Source organism: Grammomys surdaster, unplaced genomic scaffold (assembly GCF_004785775.1).
Source record: "Grammomys surdaster isolate TR1022 unplaced genomic scaffold, NIH_TR_1.0 242, whole genome shotgun sequence".
NCBI classification, from domain to species: Eukaryota; Metazoa; Chordata; class Mammalia; order Rodentia; family Muridae; genus Grammomys; species Grammomys surdaster.
This window is the reverse complement of record NW_021604687.1, coordinates 4465187-4483738: the sequence shown is the minus strand read 5'-3', so window position 1 is coordinate 4483738 and position 18552 is coordinate 4465187. Positions and strand designations below refer to the sequence as shown.

Sequence of the window (18552 nt, the reverse complement as noted above, 5' to 3'; positions counted from 1 at the left end):
TGTGTGTGTGTGTGTGTGTGTGTGTGTGTGTGTGTGTAGGTAGAAGTCAACTTTGAGTATCATTCCTTGAGTATTATCCATTTTGTTTTGAGACAGAGTCTCTTATTGGCCTGGAACTTGCCTATTACATTAGGCTAGATGGTCATAGAATCTCAGGGATTCTTCTGTCTTAGCCTTCCCACTGCAGAGGCTATAAGAGCTCACCACTATGCTGGGCCTTTTATTTTCATCTGGGTTCTGGGGATTGAACTCTGATCCTGATACTTGCATCCCAAAAACTTTGTCAAGTAAGCTGTCAACCTAGCCCTTCATTTTGAGTTAAAGGAAGTTTTTTTTCTTTCAGGGGCCTGAGAAAAGGAAGCAAGTTTTTTGAGCTCTTTGAGCTATTGAAATGGAGTGTTGTTATGTTTTTATGATGTGGACATTGGTACCAGTTACTGTATAGGTGGCTAGAAAATGAAAATACCAGCTAATTCAACCATACACTGTGAGTGGCAACTGTTTCTACATTCTGGGAGATAAAAGTGAAAACTGGAGTGTTATTTTTATGAAAACAGAACCAGAGCAAGAACTGGTAGTTAGATAAAAAGCAATGACATCAATATTATAACAAAACACTTTAAAGATCCTAACTCCAGCATGGCTTACATTTTTACATTCCTTTGAGAAAATTTACAATCTGAAAGATCTTACATTTATTCCTATCCAATTCATTTTCTAATATTTAAGACTCATGACTGACAAGCAGAACTTCTGACATTGTCACTAACTATGGTTTTATTTTGTTTAATTTTCTAGTCAAAGGCTTAAAAATGCAACATCCTTGTTAAATAGTATATATCTATGGTGGATAAATATGAAGCTTCCATTTTTCCTGAATATTAGCAATAATTCTCAGACTTGCTACTGTGGAGCTCAAGGAAATCTGGTAGAAACCCATTTCTTGTTTATTCAGCTCTCATGCCTGTGACTCCCTCATCACCATTCGCATCAGATTATCAGCATCTTCGTCAGGGGAGCTGACTGCCTTTGCTAGTAGTTTCTGTTTTTACTGGTTTACCTGGAGGCAGGTCTAAAGCTCAGATCCAATGAGGTCATTTTGTAGTGTCCATCCTCACCTTCAGGTCTAAGGTCAAATTATTCACCTAGAAGGATTGGTCCTGGACTCCTTACTCATATCTTGCTCTCCAGCCCCATCACTCCACACTCTTTCCTCTGTCTGGAGTCAGTCATAGTTTTTCATGTCATGACCTTATATTATCTTGGAAGATCTTCTCCCCATCACATCTGCCTAGGGAATTACTAGATAACTTTCAGATTTTAACACTGAAATACTAGAAAATGAGATGTCATCTTAGGAAAGGGATCAGAGAATTTTCCTATTTTTTTTGAGGCAAAATATTAATTTAACATGATAACCAAAAAGGACTGTAAGAAACCTATTTACTATTTATTTTTACCACCAACATAAAAATTATTTGGACACATTATTAATTATACACTTTTAATATAATACAGAACCCATCATTCTGTTGTGATTTCATGAACTTGCAGGGGTGTTTCTTCTCTGAATTCCAAACTCTTTGAAACTAACCACCATGAACTCAGCACAATGCCATGGAGCTCAAAGAAATCTGGTAGAAACCCATTTCTTGTTTCTTCAGCTCTCCTGTCTGTAACTTCCTCATCACCAGCCATAGCAGATCCTCAGCATCTTCCTCATGGAAGCTGACTGCCTTTGCCAATAGTTTCTGTGATTTTACCAGTTTACCTGGAGCCTATCATAGGTCCATAGGTGGTTATCGAATTTATCATTGAATAGTCTCAGGAAATCTGGACTTGATTCACGTGTTTTTTTTTTTTTCCTGGAAGATAAAGAATGTTCTATAGCTATGTCTTTTCTTTTAGAGAGAAGTGAGGCTCAGAAGAATCAAGAACTAAATAAAATCTACAAAGTTCAGAAAGCTCCTGAAATTTACAAGATTCATAAGGCCCCTTCCCACAGTTATATAAATAGTAAATAATTACTGAGGATATAACAGTCTCTGATTAGCCAAGCTGCCTGAAAGTTGTGAGAAACACAGCTGTTGTGAGTCATTACCTATTCTAGTGTGGACTTTTTAGTGATACAGCTACCTTTGATTAACCCTTGCTTCTCTATATAGTTATTTTTACATGTTTATCTTCCCATGTTTCTGCTTTTCTTTGCAGTAATATGATCTCAAGGCAGTCCACAAACTGACAGAGAGCTGAACTCCCATGCTAGACTTTCCATTATCTTTTAAATTTTAATTTTGTGTCTTCTTTTCCGTGGTTGTTTTGACTGATAAATCATTCCCCCTAAGCAACCCCTCATCTGTGCTCCTGTAAGTCACTCCAATAAATTTACTGATTCACTAAGCTAGGCATAAGTAAAATAATTTCTTTAGTCTGTCATCAGTGCTCTATCTGAGGAGTGGTGGCTTGAATGAAGTGGTCATCATGGGCTCATATTTTGAATTATTGGCCCCTAGTTAGTAGAACTGTTGGTAAAGATTGAGAGGTGTGGCCTTGTTGGAGGAGGTGTGTCACTAGGCGCTGGTTTGAGGTGTGAGGTTTTTCTTTCTCCTTCCCTTGCCATTCTCTAATCTAATAACTAGATGACAGCAACTAGTAATATCATTTATTATTATAAATCATATCATGTTCCTTGTTGCCTAGAAGCATTTAGTAATACTTGCTTTATAGCGAAGACTCCTAGCTCTGCCTGCACCCCATCACCCCCACACCAGTCTTCTCCACCCTGATCTTGTGCAGCTTCCATTTTCTGACTTACTCTTACTGGCCCATCTACTGTTATTTCTCAGAACCTGCCATGTAAAGCCACGTAGTGTATCCAGATTCTATACAAATTGTTTCTTCAGCCTAAAACACTTCTTTTCAATAGCTTTTTGTATGGGTCTCTTATTAAATATCACTTCTTTCAGAAGTTCTCTCTTGCCACCTGAAGGGAATTCTGTATCATTTTCTCCACATGTTATCGTTTAGATAGGAAGTATCTTCCCCTAGGCTCATGTGCTAAAGGATTGGTGTTCTGCTGATGGCACTATTGAGAAGTAACTTCATCAATGAGTTCATCCATCAATGAATTCATTCATCATTGATGAAGCTCAGAGCTAAATTGTCTATTGGGAGGTTGGATGTAGTTGGAGAAGGAGGTCACTGAGCTTTTGGCTTTGAAGGTTTTGATACACATATACACTTTCGTGTTTACTTTGGTGTGTCTCTGTGTGTGAGTGTGTCTGTGTCTCCATAAACGTGTCCCATGGCACACATGTAGTGATGAAAAAAACTTGAGGCAGTCAGTTCTCTTCTCCCACCATGTAGGTACTGGGTATTGAACTCAGGTCTGGTTTGGCAACATCATCTTTACATGCTGAATCATCTCACAAATTCTCTCTCTTTCTCTGTTTCTGCTTCTGTCTGTCTCTCTGTGCCTCTTTCTCTGTTTCTGTGTGTCTATGTCTCTGTTTCTTATTGTTTCTCTTTCTGCCTCTGTGTATGTGCCCGTGTCTCTCTGTCTCTGTTTTTCCTCTTTGTGTCTCTGTCTCTCTCTGTCTTGTCTCTGTTCAACTTCCCCCTATCCAATGTGTGTGTGTCTGCTATGTGGTGGCTAGTCTCTTAACTGACAGATGCATTGGCAGGAAGTTTAAGATCCAGTGAAGAAAGCAATACAGGATAAGAAGAAAAGAATTTTGTAAACTGGTAGCCTTGGGCAACTTGGAGGTACTCAAGATCTTTAGGACATGTCCTGGAAAGCATTGTCTAAGAGAGAAGAAGCTATGGAAACAGGAGGAAAAGAAAACTATAGGCTAAGTTTTTCTACTTTACAATACTTCTGTTCAGAAATAATCTAGGTAAAGCACCTATAAAAGTGCCTGGCATGGTAAACATTACATAAGGATTTGCTCTTATTATTTTTAATATTATTGTCCCAGGAATTGTGGGTTCCAGAGGAGTCAACTGACACAGTCTATTCAACTGGCAGAAGGTTGTAGAATATCTGACTTCTTAAGTCAACAAGAGAGCTGTTGGGGATGGTCAGGACCCTCCATTTCTGAAGCTGGGGTCAGTAACCAATGGCAACCGATTACCGGAGGTACTGATTCTCTTCATTGCAGCTTTGTCACAGCTGTCTCATCGGAACTTATGTCAGACCTTGCCACAATCCTCAGGCAGTGTCTGAGGCTCCACAGACAGGCAAGGAGAAGCTGCTTATCATTCTTGTGAGAGCAGCAGGGGGAATGGGTTAATTTTGATGGGTGGATTTCAAAGACTGTTTCTAAAAATGATTATTAATGGCTTTTTCTCGATACCAACCACCCCTCCTCCGGTTTCATCAAGCAGCAGCTGTGTTGCTATTTGCTGTCCCTGTGACCTCAAATGGTTTAACCAGTCAAAACAAATAACTCTGGGCTGGAAGAGATCAAAAATAAAATGAAAGAGATAAGAAAGGGGAGTCTGACATAAGGACTCAGCTTTCTGCCAGGAGTTTGTGGACGATTTTTAAGGTCATATTACTGCAAAAAAAAGAAAGAAAGAAAGAAAGAAAGAAAGAAAGAAAGAAAGAAAGAAAGAAAGAAAGAAAGAAATCTAAGAAGAAGGTGCATTTGGGAACATTCTGTGCATCAGAATGGACAGAGGAGTGGCAGCAAGAGCTGGGTCAGCAGGTGCTTCAGTTTGAAGTTCATGACAATGATTAGTATTTTTATGGAGAGAAAGACTGGAAAGAACTTCTCAATATGTCAACAAAGACTTGGTTCAAGGCAGTATTTTAGGATGGAAAGCAAAATGCTAGTTTTGTTTTGTTTTGTTTTGCTTTTGTTTTACTTTAAGTTTTTTTTCTAAGGAGAGTGTATGAATTTGATCCCCAGCACTCATATAAAAATTTCAGGCATATGAATGCACAACTGTATTTCCAGTGCAGAGAGGGAAAGACACAAGTATTTCTGACCTTCCTGTCCATCTGGTCTACCTGAATTAATGAACTCAGTAAGGGATCGTGCCTCAAAAATTCAGGATCAAGGGTAGTGTAACTGAGGAAGTCCAGTGTCCTTTGGCATTCACACAATGCATATATATCTCTCCTCATACATGTACATATGTATACACACACACACACACACACACACACACACATTGATTAAAGGAGAGAAAGAGATAGCAATAACTTGTGTACTCTTCTTCTGCTCATCCTCTAGGCAATATGAATGTTGATTCCTCTATCTCTAGAACCTTATCTGTAAAATAATGTACAAGGATAGAATAGTGTCTTCCAAAACACAAAGTACTGGGTGAGATGGCCTCTCAACTCTGTTCAGAAAGTGCTCACCCTAAATTCTATCAGAGGGAAATGCTCACTTAACACACACACACATACATGCACACAAACACACACACACACACAAGTGTATTGCCCACAGTAGAGCATACATAAACTCTCCTAGAATGGACCAATTCCAAACCACTGTATCCAATTTGAATGTTATCAAGTCAAGTTGGGTCAGCCAGGCCGTAGTTGTCTGAGTTTGAGGCAATATTTTGACTTTTATGTCTCTAAAGTGTCATCATAAACATTCTCTTATCTGTTGTCTTACTGTTATAATCTTCTGAGACTGATGAAATAGAGATCTACCTAAATTTGGACTTTCAAATTTGAAGTAGTTTTTAAAATGCTGCTTATCATGTGTCAAAACATTGGGAACAAAGTTCTGAAATTGATGGCAGCAGCACCGTCTTTAACACCAGACTCAGTTTCCAGAAAATCTATTTGAATGACACTCAAATTTCTACTTCTGCAGACATTTTTACCTAAGGTTCTTTTAGACAAATGCTTAGTTGATACAGATAAAAGCTCCAGGAAGTACAAAGAAATTATCAAAGAATGATCTCACCTAGCCTGCCCCTCCCCTGACTTACTCCTCTTCCAGCAAATCTGTCAGGCCCATGAGAATGGGTTTGATGCTTGGGCTTTCCACTCTCCTTCTGGATTGGTTACTCTACATAGGCAGGGACTAGGTCTTGAAGCTTTCCATGTTTGTGATACACAGAGAGCTTGTACTATGTTAGAAACGTTAGAGATGTGGACTGAGAATTAACTGAAGGCTTACAATGCACTTTAGATATATTGTTTCATTTAATTATTAGAAGAATCTATCAAGAAAATGTATTTTATTGCCATTCCCATCACAGATGGGTAAACAGGCTCAAAATTAGCTTTCCAAAGACCCTGAACCTAGTAAATGGCAGGGCTGGGATTAGAATTGTAGCAGTTCATTTTAAATTGCTATTCCTAAGTACCTGAGGCTGGGTTTTATTTTGGTTCCAACATCTATGGGTCATATATGGTGATGAGTTTCTTAAAATTGGTTCATGGTAATACAAGCTATCCAATCCTGGGAACACTACTATGATGGCTGTATATAATCCTAATCACCTCCCAATATCCCTACCTCTGAATATCATACAGAGTATAGTAAATATCTACTCTGCATCTTATAATAAGAATTAAAATTCATCATATGAATCCTCGAGGAATGTATTAAACCATATTGGAAAACACAGTATATTCTGATCCCAAGTTCCCTAGATTTTAGGCTATATGTTCTGTTGCCTAATACCTGGTTACAGGCAGTGGTTCTTGATGGGTCAAACACAGCTGATTCTAGCTGACGGTTTTCTTTCACCAACAAAGTCCTTGAACCTATTACCAGTTACAGCAGGTCTAAGTTTGTCTTTGTATTAGTTCTTGGATAAGGACAATAATCTCATCATAAAGATGGTATTTCTTAGATGAAGTACACCTAGTACCCAACTTCAGAGCAGAAAACATTTTCTGGAGACACCTTTTCCCCCTCAAAATGTGTATGGCTAGAATGAAGATTGTTGTTGGATTTAAAAATTCTCCAAGTTCCATGGACAGGTCTAAAAATAATTTATATTGTCAGATCAAGTTTTTTATTTTTATTTTTCAGAAAAGCTGAAAGAGTGCAGTGGCTGCATTGTCTTCTTCCTAGTTATGCTGTTTATTGAGTGTATGCTATGACTGTCTATGCATGTCTAAGAAAAAGCCTTGGATCTAAATATAACACAAGTTCTGGAGACTGGCACATGACTGGTATGTGAACACTGAGACAAAATTGGAGAAGAGCCAGTGCCATCTACATGTCGAAAGAATGCAGAGGAGCGACAAATGGCTTTTGTGGGGCACTCTACAAAGTGTGGAAGAGGAGATGATGAGTTCTGAAGTGCACTGAAGATTTTGATAAGTGACCTGATATAAATGATATTTCCATCTATGTGCAACATAAAAGCAATAAAAATAAACAAGCAAGAAAATAGATGTGAAGGCCATATCCAAGTGCTGGAGACGTTAACTCCATTTGCCAAATTAGACATTTGGTAATTGTGATGGTTTGGACATGAAATGTCCCCCCTGGGCTCATGTATTTGAACACTTGACCTCCAGCTGGTCTGGGAAAACTGGCATGTTTAAGAGATGGGGTCTCAGTAGAGGAAGTAGGTCAGAGTGGGTAAGCCTTGTGATCTTTATAGCCAGGCTTCACTTCCTGTTCTCTCCTGGTTCCTGAATATGAAAACAATGTGACTAGCCGCCTCCTGCTACATTTACAGTCCTTTCCTCACCATGATGGACTACCTCCCTTTGAACTGTATGATAAAACAAAGTCTTCTTCTAGTATGCTGCTTTTTGGCAGGCATTTTATTGAAACAGCGAGAAAGGGCACTGACAAAATAATGTTGCACGGTTCTCTTCAAAGAAGGCCCAGTGCAGGCTATTCAATTCCTGTCCATCCCACCTCAGTAACAACGGGTGGCAAGCCTCTTATGGTTTCACTTATACCTCTTCCTCACCATCACCTTCACCTGCCAGCTCTGAGGCATCTATTCACATCAGCCCCAAACCACAGTCAGGAGAGCACATCTCTTTCATGCTCTGTACAGATGCCTTTCTCGTTACACTTCCCCAGCAGGCTGAAACTGCCTACAGATCTTCCCTGGTCCTCACCTGCACCTGTCTTACACTGTAAGCTACTCACAGGGAGAAGAAATGCTGAATTTGCCAGGACTTAAGTATTCACTGATTCAAGTGGAATAGGGACTCATAAAATAGCTATTGATGAATTAAATACATAAACAATGAGTTTGGGTAGAATTACACATATTTAAAGAGTGACTAGAAGACACGTAGTGATGATATTTAGAGCTCCCTCAATTTGGGGATTCCCTGATTTGAGCCAAGTGAGTAGAAGTCAATGGCCACATAAGGGAACAGGAATATATTAGTTATTACCATGGGAAGACATTCTCATCAAGCTGCATACAGTAAGTCTTAAGTAAGAAAGATCTAGTAAAATGGGAGTCTAGTGCACACAAGTGTGCAGGTGTGGACCTTAAAATTAGATAGCCTAGTTTTAAGTGCCACTGTGCCATACTGAACAGGAAGAGCATAGAACAGTTAGTTACCTACTTGCTGACTTTTTTCCTCATCTGTAATATAATGTCTACCTCAAAGGGTTGAGATATTGCATCAAGTAAGTTAATACCTATGTAAACTGCTTTCAATAATTCTGGATACAGTGTATCTCCTGAAAGTGTTAGCTGTTGTAATTGCTGTATGAATCTTCTCCATAACAAAACTAAAGAAAAATTGGCCAAATAGGCATCTGAGCTAGACTCCTCAAAGCTTTTCTTAAAACCACAGAAGAGAGGAGAGGGACAATGAACTAAGTTGGAGTTTCCCTGCAGAGCATGCCTGGTGGTTTCAGCCTAGGAAGTCACTCAATAGCCCCATAACTCTGAAGAGATGCTAATTTGGGTGAATGAGAAGGGCATCCTTCTGTTTTGCACAAGGAATCAACAGAGCCTGCTTTCTCCATAATTCTACACTGTAGCAAATGTGTTTCAAGAAAAATAGTGTGGATGGTCTGCTATTTCACAATCAAAGAAAAACACCAGTGAGACCAAAAAAATATATTAATCTCTAGTTGCCAACCATACAGTTATACACTTGACTGGCCTCTAGTTTCCAGTCGTTGTAAAAGTAAACACAGCATTGATTTTTCTCTTATTCAAGTCCCTCAAAAGCTGGTGATCTTTTCATCAAAATCCCCTCTCCTCAAATTACTGGGTGTATTTCCCTCTTTTCTGTGTCCTTTCGGTAAGAACTGTGTTTTAACCAGGCTGCCTGGCAACCCTTTGGGTGCAGAATGAATGCGTGCTTTTAACCGCTGACCTCAGCACCTCCAGTTGTAGACTTTCATCACGCAATCATAGAACATCTTTTGTGCTCTGCCTCAGAAACGCAGTCAAACGCCACCCCAAAGGACTTCCAAATGTACTTTCCCCACATCAAAGTGAAGGGATTGTAAGTGAGCTGTAATCCGTCTGCAAACAAAAGCGCTCACATTAGCATCCTGCAATGGCCAACATATCAAAAGGCTATGGTCCCACCCTCTCTGCGAGACTGGCATTTAGAAAACAGAGACCAGATAAAAAAAAGGAATCTTTGGTAGAGGTGGCAAAATGCAAAGTCAAATAAAACTAATAAAGTCATAAACTTCAGAGTCTACAAAGTCCAAGGGCAACCAAGAGAAACTGAAGTAGGGAAACCAGAGATGGGCTTGAAAACATGTCCAAAGAAACTTTATATAGCCAAGCCTTAGAACATTCTAAGATGCCAGTTGGCCCAGGTCAGAGCCAGACAGCACATGTTTCTCTAAAGGATTTGTTATTCATGTAGTTGCTTATGTAATCTACATATTGTTGTTTACAACTATTTTTAAAGCTGGCAGCAGAAGATAGTTAATTGTAAAAGCTTGAAGTGAAATGACTGCTGAAAGATTTCCCCTCATATATTACAGATGCATCAACTTCTAAAAGTTGATTTAGGTGTTATTTACTCAATAACCTTGTCTCATTAGAAACCATTACCTAAAATTGAAAAGATACTGGAATGTTAAGGAATTCTGAAAGGAGAAAATAAGGTTCCCAATACACCTCTCTTACAAAGCAGGCATTTTCAGATATTGACATCCAAACTGTTTTCCAGACTTGCATTTTTTAAAAATAGTAACAGTCATGGCTGTAGAGTTGACTTAGCATTGTGCATTTCACCTTAGGTATTCACTGGCAATGGATTCTGAAGTTTTCATAAAGAACACGCAAACACTCATTTAACACATGGTCTATGTTCTCTAGAGAATGAGTCACCTATTTATAGCCACGTGCTTATGAGAAAACACTTTGCAAATTAACTTCAGGTTCCAGGAACAGTAAATCTCCTTCCAGAGCTTCTGGCACCTTTCCCAAACGTTCCTTTTTCAGGTATTTGGAAGTGAAGCTGTTCCTGCTATGGCATCCATGAGTCCCTGTGCTCTACTTTTGATGCCTTAGAGCCATGGTTCTAATGCTGTGGTCCTCAAATACAGTTCCTCATATTGTGGAGACCCCAACCATAAAATTATTTTGTTGCTACTTCAAAACTGTAATTTTGCTACTGTTATAAATGTAAATATGAAGGACATCTGAAATGTAACCCACAAGTTGAGAACCACTGCCTCAGAATTCCCATTTCTTCTTAGAATCCCTCTGTCTCCCTGACTGTTAGAGCAGGAATAGAAGCCCTATGGCATCAGAAGTGGAGGATGGGGGCTCAAGGACACTAGAATTACTGCCTGAAGCTGGACCTCCTGACTCTGATCCATGCCCTAGATATCTAATGTGAGACTTACGCTCATCCCACTGGGCATGTCAACAATGGTGATGTGGATCTTAGGGGAGCAGATGCACTGAAGAAGGACTTTTGGTGAAAAGAGATGTGAAGGAAAATGAAGAATTTAGAGAACCCCCTCAGAGGTCATTCGGAATGCTTCACATAGTTTGTAGCCATCTTGATAGGAAATATACTCTGAATTTCTAAAGTGAGACACTTGTGTCTTTTCCTTGGATGATCAGACTATAGAGACAATGGAGTCCAAGGAATTGGAATTTTCTAAGATTCATTCTGAGGACAGAAAAGGTTGAGGTCCTGGAGCCAGCTAGAAGGGAAGCTTGTCTCCTAACAAGAGATTTACCCGGGGCTGACCATTTTCAGGGTAGACCAAGGACTAGGAGACAGTAATGTGTTCATGATGAGCCAGTAATAGAGAGGACCATGACTTGACCAGTGCTGCTGAGATACACTCTTCCTCTCTCTCTAAACCCAAATCTTAGGCCAGTATCTGAAGCATGAATACTAGGATACCACTGGATCTATTCATTTGTTCCTCTTCCCAATGCAGTCATACTGAATAAATACCCTTCCTCTAGTTCCCACTATTATTTCCATCTTTAATTGGTCTACTGCATACAGAGAGCTGAACTATCTTGTCAAGCTACCAGTGAGCCGGCATTGACTCTAACAACTCTGGTAACGACTTGACTCCTTCACTCGTTCTGCCTGTTAACTGTGGGCTGCATAGCTGAGGTATGTCAGCCAAGAATCCTTGACTAAGTGGAACCTAAATTAGACACTGGAAGGCTGGATCTATAGCTCAACGGTAGAATGTTTGCTTAGTTTAAAGAGCTAGCTCTGAGGAGATATGTGAGAACAGAATTGGTGTTAGTGAGGATGTAGAGAAACAGACTTTAAAGGTAGAGGAAAAATTGACAAAGTAAAAGAATGAAAGGTTCAGATAAACATTTTCTGACAGTTTCCCCAAATACCTCTTCTTTAATAGAGAATTTTTAGCTGAAAACATGGATGTCCAACCAGAGGACTTAACCCCCCCAACCTCCAAAGTTACAGCTAAATGTGCATGTTACTAAATTCGGGTCAAGTAGATTTGAATAGAAATGATATTTAAATTTTCTAAACCTTGCTTTTAAAAGCAATGTTTCCTCTTGCCTGTGGACTCCGTGGAATTAAAGGTATAGAAGGTGTCACCATTTTGGACCATCAAATACAAAAGGCACAGTGACAACTACTGAGTAACAAGATCAAGCCTCATTACAACTCACAAATGCCCACTCAGACTTGTTTATCGGATTTGTAATTCTATCTTGTTTAAGCCTGTGTATTTGGTGTTTTTGTCAGATTGGCCTGACCTAGCATATTTAACACAAGGGTTTTTTTTTTTTTTTTTAGCTGTCCTAAGCACAGAGTCATAACATTTCTCAGCTGTTTTACCACATGGCAATATCAAGTCCATGAAGAGAGGCCAGTATTCAACAGGAAAAGACTGAGTTTCAACCTGTTTTTGTTCATTTCGTCTTGAAATATTCAAAAAGCATTTGCATTTCTACTCCCTGCACCAGTGTGCCAGAGACTCCGGTATGGAGTAAACTGCATATAGAATTCATGTTTTGTCAGTAATCCATTGTTTATCTTCCAATCAATAAGCCTGGTTGTCTATCATATCTGACACTCAGGTCTTAGGAAAACATATTACTCACATTACTGATAAACCTCCACTTCTCCAAACAACCCATCCACCATCTCCTGAATGGTGAATAAAGGAGACACTTCCCTCATCCAAGGAGAGAAAGTAAGCTGCCACTAAGAAAAGACAGGTGCCTCAAAAACAACTTGTATCTATGTAGGAGTCTGAATGCGGAGGTGATTCCACTGAGGCTTGTTTGTGCCCAGAATCTCAGGCCCTGAGAGTTGATCACTTTCATATAGTCATGGACTGAAATATGCCAAGTTTGCATGTGAGGGAGGCTGTTTCTCCTCTGTCTTGAAATATCTCAGGGCCTACTGCATGGAATGTGCCATTTAATTCATCAATAGATGGTTACAACATCTATTTCATTATTTACTTTCTTAGCTATAAGGTGCAGAAGATCAAAAAACTGCATATTGTGTAAAAAAAAAAAAACCACTGCGGGTGTTAGGTCAAAGAGAGGCTGGTGGATGCTGGGAAATAACACAAACTTTGCTGAAAGACTGAAAAATCTTAGACTATTAGGATCAAGTGGTAGGTATGTTGCTTCTACAAAAGGCCATAGTCAATGAGAATGCAGTCAGTGTGAGGACTGGGTTGGTAAGTTACCAGGTTAATGTTAATGGGGTTGAGGGGAAAGGACCATGACTCAAGACAACTCAAGAGCAAATAGTTATTGAATGTCAAATCAGGCAGAGAGAAGTTCATATGATAGGTCAGTCTCTGTCCTCAAGTTGATGAAGATTTGTTGTGGAAAAGAAACTAGTCAGCCACTGTAGTAGTTTGCCAAAAGGAAACAGGGAAAAAGCAAATGCCAAGAGGCTTCACATTTAGATTTAGGAGCAGATCAGGAGGACCTTTCCATCAGCCACGGAGAAGCGAACAAGACCATCACAGATAGCATGCCCAGGATATGGCGGAGCTAGATCTAGAAGGCAGTGATCACACAATAGCAGTAGCAGCCCCACTTAACAAGAAGCCCACCCTCTGTCACACAACCCCACTTCTCTTGCACCCTGCAGTTTCAATGTAATCCCTTTTCCAGACCTGCTCCAGATGGAACACACAGTACAATGGATGCAGAGACAGCCTGAATGTTAGATCCCCAAGAGCTTCTCTGCAATACTGTGGTCTAGGCACAGGTACCAGAACTTCATTCTTTCAGTCTTTGCTCACAAAGACCTTGCATTCTAGAAAACGGCTATTCACAGACCTGCTCACTAATCACAACACCAAAGACCATTCAAAGCTGCCCCCCTCCTAGTGTTCCTCTCCGATAACCTTGTTGTTCCATTTAACCTCATCACAATTGTCCCATCTAGCTGAGAGAAATCTGGAAGCCTTCTCTGGAAACACCAAATGCCAAGGGCCACCAGATGGAAGAGAAGGGCATTCAAGCAGCTCCCTGGAAGATGACTTTTTATTGCAGAAGAGGGATGCAACTGGATTTCAACAGCATCCCAGACAATATTCCTTACCTCTGACAAGTGTCAGGTATCTTTAATGATGTATGGGATTATGAAAATCTCAGGCCACATACATTAATGAATGACCTTCCATTTTTGTTACTTGGGAAGATAAACACTCGAACAATTTACATAGGGGACAAGAATTGTTTTAGGGGACCAAAACCCAGGACTAAAAAAATGTTATTTTTGTAACTACACACAATATAATAACTACCAATTGGTAATGTGCCCATACAGCTAAGGCAATTGTTAAAGTAATTGAAACCTAGAGTTGTAGTATATTTCTTGGCTCACCAGAGTCCCCCTCTCTCCCCTCTTATAACATTTATGGGTTTATTGTGGGGAACAGTGTCTCTTCTATTCTAAGATGATTGGTGGGGATGAACTTGCCTTAAGCTTTACCTTCAATTCTGGGTGGAGGCTCTGGGCTCCAGGAGGCTTGAGTTACTGGTGATTGGCTTGGGAATGGGAAGAGAATCTCTACAGAGTCTGAAGTGGCCTACTCAGACTTCACATAAAGGATACTGCCATCATAAGGCCAGAAAAGAGACCAAAACAAGACTGCACCATTAAGGAGTCACCTCCACGTTCTTCATCAAGCCTCACCTGTAGCCCTTCCTCTAGATATAGTTTTGGTAAAGGGATTTTTGTTTGTATGTTTGTTTGTTTGTTTGCTGAAAGCTGTTCTCACCTTCTAGCACTACCAAAGCAATTCAAGCAGAGGTAAATACCTTAAATGCTTTGGAAAGGAGCCGTGTACTGGGAACTCAAGGTCTTGTTGGTGAGCAGGGGTCAGTGTGACAAGTGACCACTGAGCATACAATGTTTTCCTTAGTTCCTATTAATGCTGTAGGAAACATACGTGGCACCATATGGTTGGCTTCATCCTTTAAAATCGCATTTTCCATAGAGGTTGCCTCATTGGAATTTCACTGTCTTGAATCAGAGAAACTACTAACATCTTTGAAAACTTCCTGCGTGAGGTGTATTCACATTTTATTTGCAGTAATTGGTTGGCAAGCACTTATGATAGCTTAAAATGTTAGTTCAAATCCAGTGGTTTTGAAATGTTTTACAATAATCAAATGAGGTAGGAATGGTGATCGATCATTCATTCATATTATTAGACTGAAGAACGCTGAGCCTGCTAGTTAAATATGAAAAACTGTGGGGGTTGGGAGACTGGCTTTAGTCTTGGCTTCTGGCTTCCGTTCTCCACAATCCTCTGAACCAAAGATACAAACTTGACTGCCATAAGAAGGAGGTGTATTCCTAGGTTAATATGCAGGTATCTGCAGTGGGCTGAACACGGCCAAACATTAGAGATCTGCATTTGTCAACTTGGCCAAGACCCCTTTGTTCCAAATTCTGTTACAGGACTGGTTTAAATTCAGATCTTTAATTATCCTTCCAGTAGTAAAAGTTCTTTAATTCTAGACTTTTCTGTCTCATGGATTCATTTTTCCCAGATATTCATCATAACCTTAGCTAACACTTATTATCTCATTGGTGCTCGAGTCAGTGCTAAGAATTCTGCCTCCGTTTTCCTGTTTTTCCTTTTAAACCTTGCAACATTCCTAAGAAATCTCTAACAGATACTTTTAATTCATGGAGGTCAAATGCATTGTCCTCAAGATCTGCTGGAAATCTGACTCTAGGTCAGAGGGACCATCGGAAATACTCACTGGGTCTGTATTGTTTTTGCTGAGGAAATTAAGGTCAGTAAAACCGATCACCTCTCTCCATGTCAAGAGGGGGACGAAAAGGCCAAAGCAAACAGCAATATCCACTAGACAAAACCAGAAGGGCCCTGGAAGGACGCCATGGGCTTCGTCCCAAGCCCAGGGGGCGGGGCGTCCTTCCCAGCTAACCACAGGATCCAACTTCCTATCCGGACCATTACCTTGTTGAGATGGGGGTTCCTGGTGACATCGTATCCGCGCTTCTTCAGGGGTATGGGGCGAGGCGGGCCAGACTTGGAGTGGCAGCCCAGGGCGGGCGCGGAGGGTGCCTGGCGCCGAAGACTGCCGCAGGCTATGCGAGGCAGTGAGGTCAGCCGTGCGCCAGTGCCCAGCGCGGCGCCCATCGTCCTGGCACAGACCTGGAACCAGGGCGAGACCAAGGTCAGGGGTGCCCTCTAGTTAAGCCAGGTCCTGCGCGCCAGTAGGGCGCCGAACCTGCGCCGGGACTTGTATTCTCGGAGAGGCTAGGGGTTCCCGATGGATTCAAGGCGCTAGCCTCCGCCCTTGTCCGAGGCCACCTGCTCCTTGCTTGGTTGCGATGCTCACCCCGCAGCCAGCAAAGCGAAAGCAAGCCCAGAAAGCAGATCATGTGCGGGAGACAGCCCGTGCCTCCCTACCCCCATACAGGAGAGTATTCTCTGAGAGGTCCCCGCACCCTCAGTACATGTGGTTGGCCTTGGTTTCTCCTTCTTCCGCTTACCTGCCTAACTGAAGAAGCTGAAGTCTATGCAGTTCCACTGAGGGCAGGTGGGGCAAGATGCTATTGTCCCCTGTCACTCTCTGGCCGAAGGCAGCACCGCGCAGCACAGGCAGCGTTAGCTCTCGGGACTGATGCGTTCAGTAAAAACAGTCCCCAAATCTTTGCTTCCGCGGGACCAGACTTCCCTCGAGGATACGCATGGGGGCTCTTCATAACAAGACAAGATGAAGCTGTTTCCTCCCACATCAGGACTTTTGTGGTTTGGTACCCTGGCACACTCTATCCAGAGGACTGAAAATCACCTAGGGGAGAGCACTTGAGGATCAGCGTGCCTCCACCAATTGAGCAAGGCATTGTGCAAGGATGCTGTCCAGTATAGTAACCATTAGCTACAGGTAGCTGTAATACTCTAAGGAAAATACTGAGGGGTTTGATGCCCCATTGTAGGGGAATGCCAGAGCTGGAAGGCAGGAGTGAGTGGATGGGTGGGGGAGCACCCTCATAGAGGCAGGAAGAGGGGGGATGGGATAGGGGGTTTCTGGAGGGGAGACCTGGAAAGAAGATAACATTTGAAATGTAAATAAAGAAAATATCCAACAAAAGGAAAATAAATAAACACACAAACTCCAAATAAAGAAAATAAAATCCATTTCCCCAGTTACAGCAAGAAATTTTTTTAACTGGTTGAGAGGGTGTGTGAATGTACATAGGTACGAAACATTTCCAGCTTTGCAGAATGTTCTCTTCGGTTTATCTGAGTCCCTCACTTCCTAAGTAGGTTTCTAGGAACTCCATGGAACCAGTCATAGATATTAGGGTCACACCTTGATGTCTACCTATCCCTGAATTTAAATGTGTAGTTCCTCCACTCAGTAGTCAAGAGACTCCTTCTAAAGGGAATACTTTGCATTGTGTACAGGATAACATCCAAGTCGCCAGGAGGCCTAGGTTAACCACAGCCTGGTTCCTGACAACTCCCCATGCTCATCCTACGTCATGGTGTGCTGTCCTTGAGGTCTCCTCTCGCTTGCTTCTCTCCATTTCTCCACCTTGCTCAGTTCCCCGCCTCCATCTCAGGCTTTTGTATCTGCTAATGCTTTTGCATGGAATGACATACTCCAATCTTCCAAACAACTGCCGAATCCCATCTCTGAGGTTGCCTCTAATATGTCAGCTTGGAGGCCATTATTCTAGTTACTCCGTTCAGTGCTGACCATCACCAGGGAATACATAGGAAAAGGGTTCTCACCTACACATAAATGAACATATCAGTTATTAGCTCACTGCTCTTGTGGTTTATTGTCTGCCTCCCCCTTACAATATAGGCTTCACAGGGCTAGGGTCTTTGCCTGCAAATCCATTTGTCATCAGGGCCTGACGTGTCTTTGTACAATAATAAAAAAAAAAGTTGTTTGGTGAGTTGTTGGCTTTCCTGATCTTCAGGGCCATGAGAGCTCAGAATGGCTGCCAGACAGATGGTGTGGTTCTCTCAGACTCATTTTCAAACTGCATCCAGTTCTCAGGTCTCAACTGCGAGGCTGGCATGATGCTGCTGTCAGGGTCCTCCTGACTGGCCTCAGGATTCCATCTTCTCAGGAGTGATGGGAATGAATGCCTTATCCTGAAGCCTCTCTCTTCAGTTCTCAGCTGGAATGATTTATATTCAACTGTTCTGGGTGAAGGAATGTCAGTTTTCTTTAATGGAGTGATATTTAGTATATGAGTCACTCTCCAGGGCAGTCCCATGCCCAGGAGTAGTTGACCAGTTGGCCAACACAGATTGAATTCCATGAGGTTTGTTTATTTGTTTATTTGTTTTGAGACAGGGCAAAACATAAAGTAGGAAGGAGGGTTAGGATCTGGGAACAATTTGGGGAGCAAGATGAATATGATCAATTGTATTGTATGATATTCCCAAAGAATAAATTAAAACCTTGTTAAAAAGATTGAAACAACCATTTAAATATCTTTGCACCTTCAGTATCTGGGTCAATGCCTGGTTAGCACAGAAAATACATCCAGCTTGTTGAATTTGCTTTGGAAATCTATCAGGCAAGGCCTCTCTCCCCCTTCTTCTCCACAAAGTCTTTCAAAATCAGCGGCTCATCTTCCTCCTTTATGATCCCCAAATGCCCCCAAGTATATCTACTACATCATTA

General features: G+C 41.3%; 1 protein-coding gene across 1 annotated transcript in view; it reads right to left on the bottom strand.

The window, feature by feature from the left end:
• Me3 (malic enzyme 3) overlaps positions 1-16060 on the bottom strand; it is a 175977-nt gene extending 159917 nt beyond the window's left edge. The window contains exon 1 of the mRNA XM_028774705.1: positions 15855-16060. Within this exon, the coding sequence (XP_028630538.1) occupies positions 15855-16037 (183 nt within the window). The 5' untranslated portion in view covers positions 16038-16060. The remainder of the gene's footprint in view (positions 1-15854) is intronic.
• Positions 16061-18552: the final 2492 nt, after the last annotated feature.